The sequence below is a fragment of the Thamnophis elegans genome, chromosome 1, assembly GCF_009769535.1.
Source record: "Thamnophis elegans isolate rThaEle1 chromosome 1, rThaEle1.pri, whole genome shotgun sequence".
Lineage (NCBI taxonomy): Eukaryota > Metazoa > Chordata > Lepidosauria > Squamata > Colubridae > Thamnophis > Thamnophis elegans.
Genome location: NC_045541.1, coordinates 173,686,586 through 173,702,544, shown reverse-complemented (window position 1 = coordinate 173,702,544; position 15,959 = coordinate 173,686,586). Strand labels below are relative to the sequence as shown.

Below are 15,959 nucleotides of genomic sequence, written 5' to 3'. Positions count from 1 at the left end.
CGGTTAAGGTAAGGGTTAGGGTAAGGGTAAGGGTTAGGATTATGTTTAGGTCTAGGGTTAGGGTTAGGTTCAGGGTTAGGGTTAGGTTTAGGATTACCTTTAGGGGTAGGTTTAGAGCGCGCTTCTGTCGGCGCTCTTTTGTCGGCACGCTTCTGTGCTCATTCGTCGGCGCGATTTCAAACTCGCGCTTTTCTCCCCACGGTTTTGTCGGCACGGTTTTTTCGAGCGCGCATTTGTTGGTGAACCGAAAAACGGGCCTACCGGAAGTTCAGGAAGGGCGGAAACGGGCCAGGGGAGCCTGGGGAGGCCATTTTCGCCCTCCCGGAGGCTTTCTTCAAGTCATCCCCCCTGCCGTGGTGCGGGAGGCCAACAAGGCCATGCCCACTATGGCCACGGCCACCCAGCAACTGGGCAGAGAACCCCTTGCTAAAATTTTTGAAGCCCACCCCTGTATATGTGGAGCATACTATATCCATGTAAGACAGTGTTTCTCAACCTTGGTGACTTGAAGATGTGTGGACTTCAACTCCCAGAATTCCCCAGCCAGGGAATTCTGGGAGTTGAAGTCCACACATCTTCAAGTCACCAAAGTTGAGAAACGGATCTAGTGTGTGGTGTCAACCCTGAAGCTGGCCTGGCCGAAGCCATCTTGGAGCTTCAGTGTCGCCACCGTGGAGCTGAGGGATAGAGTGGGGAGGATTACAGAAAGCTGGGGTTGTTTAGCCAAAACAAAATACTTTCTCTTGGGAACCAAGGACGTTCTCACACCTGGTTCATGGAAGGCAGACTGAGGTCGCCAGACAGCCCCTTGATTGGGCCATGTGACTGATTGTTTGGGGTTGTGAGGAAACTTTCTCTTTTAATTAGGTGATAACCGTGGGAACCTTCAGAGTCGGTTTTCGCCAGATCTGTGCCAATATGATATTTCCAATAAAACTATTCTCAGCTGCTGTAAAAAAATTGCGCAGACTGATTATAAATTGCGGCACAATTCAGTGGCACAAATGATCCATTGGAAATTGTGCAAAAATTATAATATTAAAACAGCAACAAACTGGTGGGAACATCAGCCTGAAAAAGTCACCGAAAAGCAGATGGTCAAGATCTTGTGGGATTTTCGCATACAAACGGACAAAATACTGGCGCATAATACACCAGACATCACATTGGTTGAGAAAAATAAGGTTACAATCATAGACATTGCAATACCAGGTGATAGCAGGGTCGACGAGAAGGAATATGAAAAAAATCGCAAAATACCAGGACTTAAAAATCGAAATCCAACGATTATGGCACAAACCAGCAGTGGTAATTCCAGTGGTAATTGGCACACTGGGTGCTATTCCAAAAGCCCTGGAATTACATTTAAAACAGTTAAAAATTGACAAAATCACCATCAGTCAAATGCAAAAAGCCGCACTGCTTGGATCTGCACGCATATTACGAAAATACGTTACGACTTCCTAGGCCCCTGGGTGGGTCCTGACTAGTAATCAATGCCATATCCAGCGAAACAACTGGCCGCTGTGATACAATGTTGTTGCGAATAATAATAATAATAATAAAATCTAAGGGACCGGTTTGGATAAAATTCAGCAGTGTTTTTTCATGCGGCTGTTGACAAAAATAGGATGGGCAAGCATGATCGCCACGTCCGATGATGGATATGGCACAAGAAGAAGAATAAAAGATTTTATGGGCAACCTTAGAAGCTCAACTATCTTTTTCAGGAGGCGAAATCCACCTGTGCTTTGCCTATGTCATTCCCATATTTTTTTTAAAAAAAAGATTGCACGCTTTCTTTTATCTCCCCCACCTCCCAACATCCTCCTGAAATCATCCCAATTATTCTTCAACACACACACAATTTATCCTCAGCCCATCCTTAGTATCTAAGTCTTCCAGACAGAGATAAATTTAATGAACGTGGGGAATTAAGTATATCTTCTCTTCAGGAAAACTGGCCGATCCTCCCTCGCTCCTTCCTTCCTGCCCTCCCCCGCCATCAGGTATCCTAAAAAAAGCCAGGAGGAAATGAATGTTATGCGTGAAGGCTTGGGAAGAATGGAGGAGTTAGGGCAGCATTTGAGGTCCAAGGGTCTCAGCTGGCTTTGGGACAAGAAAAGCCAGGTGCAGGGCAACAGGAAGACCCAGATTTCTTCCGCGTCTCTTGGCTTGGAAGCCCAAATCTACTCCTGACACAGAATCAGATGCTAGAGGATGTCTACTCAGGTTTCTGGGAAGTGGAACGCGACAGGAGCTCTGAGCTTCAAGCTGGAAGAAGGCCACCAAGAGAAAGCCAAGAAAACAAACACCTGGCGAAGGAGCAGGAGTTCCACTTAGGGGATTTCCGGTGCTCCCTGTGGTGACCGGACCGCTAGGCAGTAAAACAGAATAACACAGAGGTCTTCAAACTTGGCAACTTTAAGCCTTTTGGACTTCAACTCTGGGATTTCTGCGAGTTAAACTCCACAAGTCTTAAAGGTGCCACGTTTGGGGACTTCTGAAATAACAGAATAGGAAGGCCTAGTTTCCATCCCTCTTCAGCCACAGAAGCTCGCCCTACAACTTTGAACCACTGGCCCAAGATCCATTACAGTTCAGACATGAAGGTGCTGAATTAAAACAGGTCGCCTCTCAGTCACAGAATCCAGCTGGGTGATTTTGGGACAGGTCCTTCCTCCCTTTACTTTTATCGTTTACCTTTCTCCCCCTCCCACGGCCCGTTATTGGTCCCAGGAGGCTTCAGGGAGGCCTGCTAGGCCCAAAATGGAGCTCGGGGAACGCCCATGTGTGAGAAGTCATGCACATGGTGGGGCAGCTGGGCGCTGGGGGTCATACATGCGCAGGGGAGCAGGCGGGGCACATTGCCTTATGGGGCACACGAAGAGAAAACTGTGCTAGGCTGTGGTTTATAACTTGTAGTAAACAGTTGGGGTTAAATCATCATCATTGTTCTTTAGCTGGAGGAACATATTATTCCATTGCACTTTTGTCAGAATAGAGTTGGAAGGGATCTTGGAGGTCTTCTAGTTCAGCCCACTACTCAAGCAGAAGACTCTATATCCGTGATGACGACCCTATCACACACTATGCGGAGCCATTGGTTAGGGCACGCGAGGTGCTGCCCTGTCAGCTGGCCAGCGCGCATGTGCACGCTGGCCAGCTGACTTCAATCTTCTTTTGAGTCTGTTTTTCACCCTCCGGAGGCTTCGCGAAAAACCGGCCCTACGGGCAAACTGAGAATTCAGAAATTGACTTCCGATTTGCTCGTAGGACTGTTTTTCACCACCGGAGCCTTCAGGAGGCTTCCCTGGAGGCTCCGGAGGGCAAAAAACTGGCCCTATGAGCAAACCAGAAGTGACGCCTGAGGCCTCCAGAGGGCATCCGGGAGCGGGGGGAGGCTGTTTTCGCCCTCCCAAGGCTCTTAGAAAGCCTCTGGAGCTTGGGGAGGGTGAAAAAACTGCGCCAAAAGCACGAGGGGAGGGCAGTGTCGCCTGCATAGCATTATGGGTGTGGCACGCCCATGCACGACACCCCCCCCCCTGCGCTCCCCCACTTTTGGCACGGGAGCCAAAAAAGGTTCGCCATCACTGCTCTATATCATCTCAGGGAAATAGCTGTCCAATCTCTTCTTAAGCCAAAGTGGCGCAGTGGTTAGAGTGCAGTACTGCAGCCACTTCAGCTGACTGTTATCTGCAGTTCAGCGGTTCTAATCTCACCGGCTCAAGGTTGACTCAGCCTTCCATCCTTCCGAGGTGGGTGAAATGAGGACCCAGACTGTGGGGGCGATATGCTGACTCTGTAAACCGCTTAGAGAGGGCTGAAAGCCCTATGAAGCGGTATATAAGTCTAACTGCTATTGCTATTGCTATTAAGTGCTTCCATTGATGGAGCAACCACAACTTCTGAAGGAAAGCCATTCCACTGATTAATTGCCCTCACTCTCAAGAAATTTCTTCTTCGTTCTAGGCTAAGAAGGTGCCTATGGATATTCTCGAGTCATCCAGGTCATGGTTCACCCAAAGATGCTTTTTCAAGGGGCAGCTGGATTTTCATAAATGCCTGGCACAACATAGGAGAACAAACCCATCAGGATTGCAGTCCATCTGCATTTAAAAGACAACGGGCATTTTTTTGAAGACAGCAAAGTCCCCATTTTGGACAGAGAGGACCTCTGGTTTGGAAGAGGAGTCAAAGAGGCCACCTATGCCACAACTGAACAGTCCTCCCTCAACAGAGGGTGAGGGATACGACATCATCTTCTATCTCCAGCCTACAACACGGTCCTTTCAACAGTTCCCAGAAGGCTCCACACTCATTTGCACTACTCAGGTAAGCCTTCTGGTGGCCTCAAGGACTCGTTAAAAGGATGCAAATGACCAAGCTGTCTGCAAGGAGTATAAATCCTTCCATTCCCCACCATCCAGTCAGAACTGAAGAAGCTTCTTGGGTGAGAAGTGAAATGTCTTCAAAGAAAAGAAGAAAAAAAAACAGCTCCCTCTTGGAAAAGCACCTTTGGGTTCTAGGCTGCTTAGAAAACACCACCATCCCCCCTTTGCCAAAGATAAGGATGGAAAATTGGTCCTATTCACCATTCCGAGGGGTGGAGGCCGCCGTTGGGTTGCTCCAATCACTCCAAATGCCGGCTTTCTTTGAACCATAGATACCGACAGGATTGCAGCGGATTTGGACGAAATATACGGTCCCGGGCCTTAGGCCTGCCAGCCGGCACGATGTCTGGTTGCTAACGTTATCGACCACCTATCAAGAGAAAGGGAAATTTAATTTTTAAGAGAGGCCCGGTTCTTCCATCCATCGAAATGCAAACTTTGGATGTAGTTGAAGAGAAATAGAAAATTCTGGAGGTTAGGAGAAAAATGATAAATGCTTTTAAAAAAAACAGACTAGCCGAAAACCCGGCATTGCCTGGGTATTTGTTTATAGGGGGAAAATGTTCGGACCAAATGTAATTTCTAATGTTGGATTTCCCCCCTTACCAGAGGGAGCCCCCTTGTGGAGTACTGTGAAGCCATAACCATGGCAACTCCACTGCACTGCACAGTAGAAGCCATTTTACAGTAGTACAGTAGAAGCCATTTTAAGGCACAGCAGCATCTATCTTAACAGAATATACACTCTGAGGGGTTTTAGGGGTGTCTTATCCTCACAATATTTGTTTCCAGAGAGTAAATCATCCATGTACCAAGTTTGGTTGATGTTGCTTGAGGCGTTCGAGAGTTATGCTGGAATGTGTACACAGACACACGGATATATATATATAAAGTCACAACCCCTGGTATGCCCAAGTATCGATTCCCAAACTTGGGTATGGCTAGCTGATGAGAGCTAAATAGCTTGAAATAGATCTATACTAGTCTCCCTTTATTTATTTATCAGCATAAATATAGCATATATATATATCTATATATATATCTAGTTGTTCGGGTTTTCTCCCGCGTAGAATTGGAGATGTCTTGGCGACGTTTCGACGAAGTCTCATTCGTCATCTTCAGGCTGCTTCTGACTACTTCAGGTTTGGTGTTTCCAACTACTCCTGGAAACACCAAACCTGAAGTAGTCAGAAGCAGCCTGAAGATGACGAATGAGACTTCGTCGAAACGTCGCCAAGACATCTCCAATTCTACGTGGGAGAAAACCCGAACAACTAGAGACCTACATACTAACACCCGCGAAAACCTCAGAAAATATATATATATACATATACATATACATATACATATACATATACATATACATATACATATACATATACATATATATATATATATATATATATATATATATATATACACACACACACACACACACACACACACACACATATATGAAATCTTCTAAGGATTTTTTGTTGAAAGGAGAAAAGGCTGAACTGATGATTTATGGATTTGGGAGTTACAAAAGGGTTAAAAAGGAAGGGAAAGGGAAATACAAAGTAAGAGAAGAAAAAAAGAGGAAACAATAAGATGGTTATTGGATAGAAAGGGTGCAAGTCCCAATATTTTACTACTTTTTCTGTTTTTTCCCCCCTTATTTTAAGAAAACATTTTCCGTAAGAAAATCTTATTTTTTCTTATCTCTTGTTTAATAGTTTTTATATAATTTTATTATATAATTAATTAATTAATTAAATTATAAATGGGAAGCTTTCACTGATGCAGAACAGAGTATGTTCTCTCGTGCCTATAATATAAATATAGACACTCAGATTTTTGAAAAATTGTACCCAACGTTTTGAGAGTTTTTAGGGCGCCTAGAAACACCAAACGAATTTTATGATTTCTTAACCTTTTTGCACATAAAGGTGGATTGAATCTGAAGGGAGGAGAAAACTTTGATCAGGCGGAAGCCGTCACAACATGGCTTGTAAAAGGGCTCTGTTTTTCTGGAGGACCGACATTTGTCAAAAGTCTGAAATACGGGCATGACTAAAACTGTAAAAAGTCCAGCTGTAAAAAGAGATGAAAGAAATATACAAGATGAAAGAAAGAATACACAGAACGTAAATAAGTGTTCTAGCCCACCAGCAGCCAGCGAAGGTGACGGCAGAGTCGGACAGTGAGGAGGTTGGGGAGCAACATGGGCCAGTCCTGGAGGCTGGGGAAGTCTCTGATGAGGGCTCTGCGTCGGAGGCAGAGATGGGGCCAGGGCCGTCTGGCTGTTCGGAGCTAGACAGCAGTGAGGCAGAGGAACAACTGGAGCCTGTTCCCAGTGTCCACATGCACAGAGCTGCCAGAAGACAACAACAGCTAAGAAATCAGGGTCAACTTGGGAGTAAAGCCACAGATGGACGGTGAATGGCCCCTCCCATAGAAAATAAAAATGGAGTGAAAGGGGAGTGGGAAACAATTTGTTCATTTGTTAGTTCATTTCAGGAGTGTGAAGATCTGTCCGTGAATCTCAGAGACTCTGTGCCCAGTCTTTCCTTGCACAGCACTGCATTTGGAAAATATTTACATGGCAGCTTTCCAAAATAGATAAAATCTGTGGTCATAATTTCACCTTTGGAAGACTGTTTGACAGGCCTTTGCTGAATGTGAATGAGAGGAATTCACATTTGTTTAATAAAAGAGGTTTTGTCGGCACCAGGAATCTGCTTCGTACTTTTTGAGGAAGCCTAGGTCAGAAAGAGAGTGTTTCTCTACCTAGGCAACTTTAAGGCATGTGGACTTCAACCAGGGGTGGGTTTCAACCAGTTCGTGGAGGTCCCCGCGAACCGGTTGGTCGGCGAACCCGGAAGTAAGTAACTTCCGGGAACGGCGAAGGGCCCACCCGCCCGCGCTCCTTACCCGGTTTTGACGAGTTCTGTGCTTCCACGCATGCGCAGGACGCATACAGCGCCTGCGTGATCCTCCAGGAGCAGCTGGAGCATCACACAGACACTAGTACGCATGCGTGCACTGCGCGCGTGCACGAGGACGCCGCCGGCGAACCGGTTGGAACGGGGCGAGAAACCCACCCCTGACTTCAACTCCAAGAATTCCCCAGCTTAGCATGGCTGACTGGGAACTCTGGGAATTACTCAAGACCAGGCATCTTAAAACTGTCAAGGCAGAGAAAAACTGCATTGAGACGGAATTTGTTTTAGCCAGCTTTGACAAATCACAATGGAGTTTGTACAATAAGACCAAGTCAGGTAGGCCTCAAGTTACGACCAGTTGCTTAGCAACTGTTATGAGAGATACTGAAAAAGCTATTTATGACCCTGATTTGAAGTTCCAACATCCACACCACCTCCAGTGGTCACATAACTGCATTTTGGGCACCTGCATTCAGGGTCATTTGCAATAGTCTGCAGTCAACGTTATCATGATTTATGATGTTTTTATCAAAAACTGGCATTTACTTCCAATTTTTGGTACAAGCAGCCCCTCATGAACTATTGCTTCACTTAATGACCGCAGTATTCACCTAACAACTGCAGCAAAAAAAGATTGTAAAATCAGGTCTGGTTATGTGGTGACTCATTTTAGAATCGTCACAACGTACGACCAAAATTGCGGACTCACTTTTGGTCGTAAGTCAAGGATTACCTGCATGATGATTTAGTGGAAAGAATACATTCAGTCTACTTGGGTTGACAGATATATATTCTGGGACTTGAAAAATGCCAGTTTTTAAGAACGATGGGAAACTGGTTTCCAGGGCTTACTTATTATCCCCTAAAAGTAATTTAGGCATACAATTTTAGAGCGCTAGCTGAAATTGATGGGGATTTGATTTAAATCCCAGAGCCCATTTGATAACTTCACTGGGATTTTAAATGTTAAAAAAAACCATTTGAAGATTTTTTGATCCCTTGTGGTTACAGCATTGCGATCTGTTTGAACCAAAAAAAAAAAATTTTTTTTTTTTTGCTTTTAATGTCTCTCCTTCCAGTTTTGAAGCGGATCCCAGATTTTTGTTTTTATTAAAAAAAATTATCCCCTTAGGGCAGGATGTTTGGCTCATAAGCAATTTTTTAAAGATCTGGTTTTTATGGATTATTTTCTTTTTTTTTACAAAACCACATTTTATTTTTGTTTATTTCCTTGTGCAGCTGACATTTCACCAGAAATTCTCCACCACCCCCCCCCCTCCTTGTTATCTTCTCGATTTTCACAGACTTTGGGATGCTCTTCCTCAATTTTAATCTGAGTACAAGTGAATTTGTCACATCTGCTCAGATCGGCCATAATTTTCCTTCCCAGGCCTCCTCCCCCTTTCCTTAATCTTTAGGCCAAATTGCTATACAGCTGGGGAACATAGAAACTTTAACTGAAGTTCTGGTGGAAGATTAGAAGCCAATATATGACTTTATCCACTCTAACTTCAGCTCTTTTTTTTTGTATTATAAAACTTTTTACTGTTTTCAAAAGCAGTTTATGCATTAAATCCAGTTCTACATTTTTCTTGTAGTTACTGTATGGTTTCCATTGTATGTTTCCAATTAGCTCTCTTTTTTGTAAAGTGCTTTTATTTTTCTTCGACTATTTGTTTATTACATTTTTATCCTGCCCCTATCTCAAGACTTCGGACTCTTGGCAGTACAAAACAAGATTTTAAAAATATATAATTAATAAATGCATGTCTCGTAATGCTAGGAAATAAATACTTCATGTAAATGAAACGAATCAATAGCCCAAACCTGGGCTCTTTTAACATCGTTATCTTTCAAATCTCTAGCAAAACAAAATTGTTTTAAACCAACATTTTAAAAATAAAAACGGGCAATCAGATTCTGTACAGGACGGGAGTTTAAAACAAGGAAGACTATATTGGACAGGTAGATTATACCGATAAAGATGACTTACGCACTTCTGCGACATGTAAAAAAGAGATGGAACCTCAGTCAGTCACTCTCCAGCTTTAATTTTTTGATACCCACCCCCAGACACCTTATCAAGCGCCTATCTCCCAAATCCAATTCCTGTTTTTGCTGTGATTTAAGGAATTCATGCCCATTCTCTTCAGGAGGTCCAAGAATCATAGAATCATAGAATAACAGAATTGGAAGGGACCTTGGAAGTCTTCTAGTCCAACCCCCTGCTTAGGCAGAAAATGGTTATCCAGCATCTTTTTAAAAACTTCCAGTGTTGGAGCATTCACAACTTCTGGAGGCAATTTGTTCCACTGATTAATTGTTCTGTCAGGAAATTCTTCCTCAGTTCTAAGTTGCTTTTCTCCTTGATTAGTTTCCACCCATTGCTTCTTGTTCTACACTCAGGTCCTTTGAAGAATAGTTTGACTCCCTCTTCTTTGTGGCAGCCCCTGAGATATTGGAAGACTGCTATCACGTCTCCCGTAGTCTTTATCTTTATTAAACTAGACATACCCAGTTCCCGCAACCGTTCTTCATATGTTTTAGTCTCCAGTCCCTTAATCATCTTTGTTGCTCTTCTCTGCACTCTTTCTAGAGTCTCTACATCTTTTTTACATCATGGCGACAAAAACTGAATGTCGTATTCCAAGTGTGACCTTACCAAGGCATTATAAAGTGATATTAACCAAAGTTGGGTTCCTATCAGTTCGGACCAGTACGGCTGAACCGGTAGCAGCTTGGCGGAATGCACAGGTACAGTATAGGTGATTCCTTGCTCAACAGTAGTAACTGTGAAAGGGATCTTGGAGTCCTAGTGGAAAACCATTTAAAAATGAGCCAGCCACATGCAGCAGTTGCCAAAAAAGCCAACACAGTTCTAGGCTGCATAAACAGAGGGATAAAATCAAGATCACATGAAGGGTTAATACCACTTTATAATGCCTTGGTAAGGCCACACTTGGAATACGGCATTCAGTTTTGGTCACCACAATGTAGAAAAGATGTGGAGACTCTAGAAAGAGTGCAGAGAAGAGCAACAAAGATGATTAGGAGACTGGAGGCTAAAACAGATGAAGAACGGTTGCAGGAACTGGGTACGTCTAGTTTAATGAAAGGAAGGACTAGGGGAGACATGATAGCAGTGTTCCAATATCTCAGGGGTTGCCACAAAGAAGAGGGAGTCAAACTATTCTCCAAGGCATCCGTGGGTAGAATAAGAAGCAATGGGTGGAAACTAATCAAGGAGAGAAGCAACTTAGAACTGAGGAGAAATTTCCTGACAGTTAGAACAATTAATCAGTGGAACAAATTGCCTCCAGAAGTTGTGAATGCCCCAACACTGGAAGTTTTTAAGAAGATGTTGGATAGCCATTTTTCTGAAATGGTATATGGTTTCCTGCCTAGGCAGGGGGTTGGACTAGAAGACCTCCAAGGTCCCTTCCAACTCTGCTATTGTATTATTGTATTGTATGAACCTTGTGGCTTAGTGGTTAACAGAACTGCCTAATATGTAATACAGCACAGGTTCAAATCCCAGTAAGGGTATGGCTAGCTGATGAGAGCTAAATAGCTTGAAATAGATCTATACTAGTCTCCCTTTATTTATTTATCAGCACAAATACAACACACACACACACACACACACACATGTAGTGGGTTAGGTGGCGTTATAAATGTACTTAAGTAAAATAAAATAAATTCTATAAACTATGTTGCTTTGGCACTATCTTGCTCTCTGCGGTTAAGGCACACTCTGTTGATTATTTTCCTCATACTCATATTAAAAACTAAAAATCCATCAGCCATTTTAGAGGATAAGCCTGCAGTCTTTAGTCTCATTTCTTTCCAATAAGCTGCATTAAATCCAGTCACGCTTACTTTTAACAGCAGGCGCTCAACTCATAAAATGTACCAAGGTAGTACATGGCCTAAGGACAGGATAATCAGTCAGTTGAAACACGCACTTTTAGTTTGAAGAAAAACAAGTTGTCTCTGAAATGTTTGTTACTTAAACTTCAAATATAAGTTAGAGCAGGGGCGTCAAACTCAATTTCATTGAGGGCTGCATCAGGGTTGAATTGAATTGAATTGAATTTATTGCATTTATATGCCGCCCTTTTCCCCGAAGGGGACTCAGGGCGGCTCACTGACTTTGTCCAGCCCCACCCTAAGTTGTGAATGTGTGGACCTTTTAATGTTGTTTTGTTTTTGTATGTCTTCCCCTTCCCTTTTTTACTTGTAAGCCACCCTGAGTCTCTTGGGAGTGGGCGGCATACAAACTAAATAAATAAATAAATAAATAAAATAAAATGTGGCTTCCACATTGACTTTACTTGTCAGAGGTTCGCAAAAGGGGATCACATGACCCAAGGACATGGCAACCGTCATAAATATGAGCCCGTTGTCAAGCATCCAAATTCTGATCATGTGACCCTGGGGATGCTGCAACGTAAATGTAAATGTGAACAACAGTTAAGTCACTTTTTTGAGTACCCTAAAGCCAGGGGTGGGTTCCTGCCAGTTCCAACTTCTTCTATAGAAGAGGTTCCACAAATCTACCGTGCCGTTTACAACCGGTTCCAGCTCCCTCCCCCCGTCCGTCCGCACATCATCAAGATGAAGAGCAACAGGAGGAATTCTGGGAGTTGAAGTCCACAAGTCTTAAAGCTGTCAAGTTTGAACACCCCTGGTTTTTTTTTTCCTAAAGGGTTAGGGGTGTGAGGGTCTTGTAACTTGACAGCTTTAAGACTTGCACACTTCAATGCCAGAGTTTCTGAGCCAACATTTTGGTTGCTAAGTGTTTCACCACATTTTACAAGTTAGCCACACCCACCCAGTCACATGGCCAGCAAGCCACTCCCACCTGGTCACATGGCCAGCAAGCCACTCCCACAAAGCAGGACACACCTACAGAAGAGGTTCTAAAAAAAGCTGACCTAACTGTGGCCATTTTCTCCTTGTAGCTTTTTTCCTCTATGATTTCTCTTCGCATTGCTTCAGGGCTGACACAGGCTGGAGCTAAGGAGCGAGGGAAGTGGGTGTAAAGATAGCTGGTTTTTTTAGCCTAAACAAAATTATTTCCCCTGGGAATCAAGGACGTTGGTGCAGGTGTTCGAAAGGTGGAGAGTGAGGTCACCTAGCAACTGGACTACATGCCGATTGGACCACGTGACTGGAAACTCTGGAGGGGAAGTTTTAATTGGGTGTAAAACCGTCGGGAACTTAAGACCTGGTTTTCCCCCAAGTCTGTGCCAATTTGATATGTCCCAATAAAATGTTCTTAGAGGAATATGCCTTATTGAAGGGGATGTATTACTTGGAAACTTGGCAGTACCGTTGTAACTTCAGACTGTTGCTAAACAAATGGTTGTTAAGTCAAGGAGTATCTGTACTAACTTGAGGACTACCTGTGAGTCTCCAAGGGCCCAAATTTGGACCACGTGTCCATGTGGATGCGGCCCCACCACGCTGCAGCTCCCGATGACTCCGGCTGATGGTTGCCCTGTGCAGGATAAATTTCGCACCCTGTTAAGGAGGCTCACCTTCCATTCTGAACTGTCCTCAACCCGGTACTGGATCTGGTATTTGGCTTGGAAGAGAAAATCCTTCAAGGCGGGAGGTGCACTCCACCTCACGCTGAGCTGGTCCTCCAGGTCTCCCACTCGGCTCACGTGGACATCCGAGGGTGGATCGGTTGTGACTGTCAAGCAGGGGACAAGTCAGGACTTAAAATCAAGATTAAGACTTAAAAAGGACTGTGTCAACACTCAGTGTTGTCATGGGGACAGAATGAGGGGGAGTGCATTCCACACATACTGTTCGGCTGGAGTCGGATCTCAGATTACTGCGGCCGGTTTGGGAGGGGTGCAACTATAGGGTAATGTGATTTATGACACAGAACTGAGGGGAGGGAAGGAAGAGGGGTAAAGTTCAGAAGTAAATCAAACAAAGCACAGGCTTGACTGCCAACAGATATTCCCTAATGGCACTCCTAATAAATCACTGTTTTTGTATCGAAAACTTGACTCGATAGTTATGAACCAATTAGGGCATCTTTAGGAAATCTGAGAGACTGGAGGCAAGCACAGCAAAATGCATCTTTCAGGCATGCTAGTTATCTCCTATTTAGGTTGCCTCCTGTCAACAGAGCAAACTCCAGCAATCAGTAAAAATAAAAAATAAAAACATAGAAAATTGTAGTCCTATGACCCTGGGACTCTGTGGACATATGTAAAGGTGAGACAGTTGCTAGGCGCCCAAAATGTCATCACATGATTACAGGATATATGTGTGTGTGTGTGTGTGTGTGTGTGTGTGTGTGTGTGTGTATCATAGCTTCGAAATCAGGTCCTGAATACAGCTAGTCCTTGACTTATGACCACAGTTGAGCCCAACATTTCTGTTAATAAGTGAAACGGTGAAGTGAATTCTGCCCCATTTTGCAACTTTCCTTGCCACAGTTGTTAAGTTAAGCAACATGAATCTGGCTTCCCCATTGATTTTGCTTGCCAGAAGTTTGCAAAAGGGGATCACATGGTCCTGGGACATTGCAGCCGCCAATAAATACAGTAGTTGCCAGCTGCCAAATTCTGAATTTTAATCACATCATCATAGAGATGGTGCAAAGGTTGTAAGTCTGGAGAACGGTCGTTAAGTCGCTTTTTTTTTCAGTGCAGTTGTAACTTTGAACAGTCACTAAATGAACTGTTGTGAAGTCGAGGACTATCTTTCCCTTTTGGGGGGGATCCATCGTAACTTTGAACAGTCACTAAGCAACTGGTCGTTAAATGAGGACCACCATTATTAAGGGAAAAGGCTCTGCTGAGGATGGGTTCGTAGCAAAGCAGTGCCGACTGCAGACAACCCCGCCTTGCTGCAACATTTTATTTACAGGGATCCACTTGTCCCAATATTTCATTGGGAAGTTGGGAACCACCTGTTCCGACCTAGGCTTCCCCAAAAAGCACGAGGCAGATTCCTGGTCCCGACAAAACCCCTTTTATTAAACAAATGTGAATTCCTCTCATTCACATTCAGCCAAGGCTCTATAAACCGTCTTTCAAAGGAATGTTGATGACCACAGACCTAATCTATCTTGGAAAGCTGCCATGTAAATATTTCCCAAATGAGGTGCTGTGCAAGGAAAGACTGGGCACAGAGTCTCTGAGATTCATGGACAGATTTTCACACTCCTGAAACGAATGAATGAACGAATTGTTTCCTGCAAAAGCCCATTCCCCTTTCGCTCCTCTTTTATTCCCTATGGGAGGGGCCATTCACCGTCCACCTGTGGCTTTACTCCCAAGTTGACCCAGATTTCTCAGCTGTTCTTTTCTTCTGGCAGCTCTGTGCATGCACACACTGGGAACAGGCTCCAGCTGTTCCTCTGCCCCACTGCTGTATCGCTCCAAAGGCAGCTGAGAACTGCCAGATGGCCTTGGCCCCATCTCTGCCTTCGATGCAGAGCCCTCGTCCGAGCCTTCCCCAGACTCCAGGACTGGCTCATGTTCCTCTCCAACCTCAACACTGTCCGACTCTGCTGCCAGCTGTGCTGGCCACTGGCGGGCCACAACACCACCTGTGTGAAGTGGAGTCCAGGCCTGGCGTTTTGACAGGACTCATTGGAAATGGCTGCTGCAGGGAAAGAGGGGAAACCAGACCAACATCTCTTAGGACAACCGCTGTCCTCTGATATTTGTGGGTCTTGGAAAAAGTGCCTCAGTGCCTCAGCTGTAGCTTGCTGTATACACATCTTTCTACAGAAACCAACCAGAAGAAGGCCTGCCAAGGTCAAATCTTGCAGAGTGGCTGCATCACCAGGGCCTCAGTCACAAGGGAAGAGCAAGAGGTTGAAAGAGCTATGGATTTAGCATCTTCTTTAACACCAGTGGTGCTTTCAGGGGTTTGATTGCATGTTGTAGGAGACCAAGAGGCAGAGCTGGGTGGGGTGGAGTTAAATGAGCCATCAGCCTAGAATCATTACGTTCCCACTAATGATTTAGCATTGGACTTTAGTTGGCTAGATTCTTGTGTATAGACTTCAACAATAAATATGTTCTGAATTGCAACTTAAGGTACGGTCCTGATTCTTAGTTCCTGATTGATGTAAAATCAAACATAAATAGAACGCTCTTCCTTGCCTAATGCGGATGGTATCCCCTCCTTTCAACATCATCTTCTATTAACCTCTTTCAGGGTGGAATCTGGACAACTGAATGGAGATGAGTGTTGACTGGCCGGATGCCTTTCCAGGTTGCCAATGTGGAGTTATATTCAGCAGATATATTCTCAACGTGCGCAGAGAAATATCTGCCTCTACGTAGGATCAAACCCACAACCTCCGGATTGTGAGGCGAGAGCTCCACCTCTAGGCTACCACACCAGTCCCCCTCCTTTCAACAGTGCAGACTCTATATTCACATAGGCTTTGCTTAACAACTGTTTGCTTAGTGACTGTTCAAAGATACAACAGACTCCCCAAAAGGTATTTACAGTTCAATGTTCCAACAGCTGACACCCCCCCCCCCCCAAAGTCACGTGATGACATTTTGGGTGTTCGGCAACCGATCTGCATTTATGGCCATTCACAGCATCCTATGGTCACATAATTTCAACTTATGGCATTTTTTTTTTGCTG

At 44.3% G+C, this 15,959-nt stretch overlaps 1 protein-coding gene across 1 annotated transcript in view; it reads right to left on the bottom strand.

The window, feature by feature from the left end:
• Positions 1 to 15,959, bottom strand: part of CRLF1 (cytokine receptor like factor 1) — a 58,558-nt gene that overhangs the window by 3,408 nt on the left and 39,191 nt on the right. Inside the window, exons 5-6 of the mRNA XM_032225144.1 lie at positions 12,865 to 13,022; positions 4,596 to 4,764 (exon numbers count right to left, since the gene is read on the bottom strand). Of these exons, the coding sequence (XP_032081035.1) occupies positions 4,596 to 4,764; positions 12,865 to 13,022 (327 nt within the window). The remainder of the gene's footprint in view (positions 1 to 4,595; positions 4,765 to 12,864; positions 13,023 to 15,959) is intronic.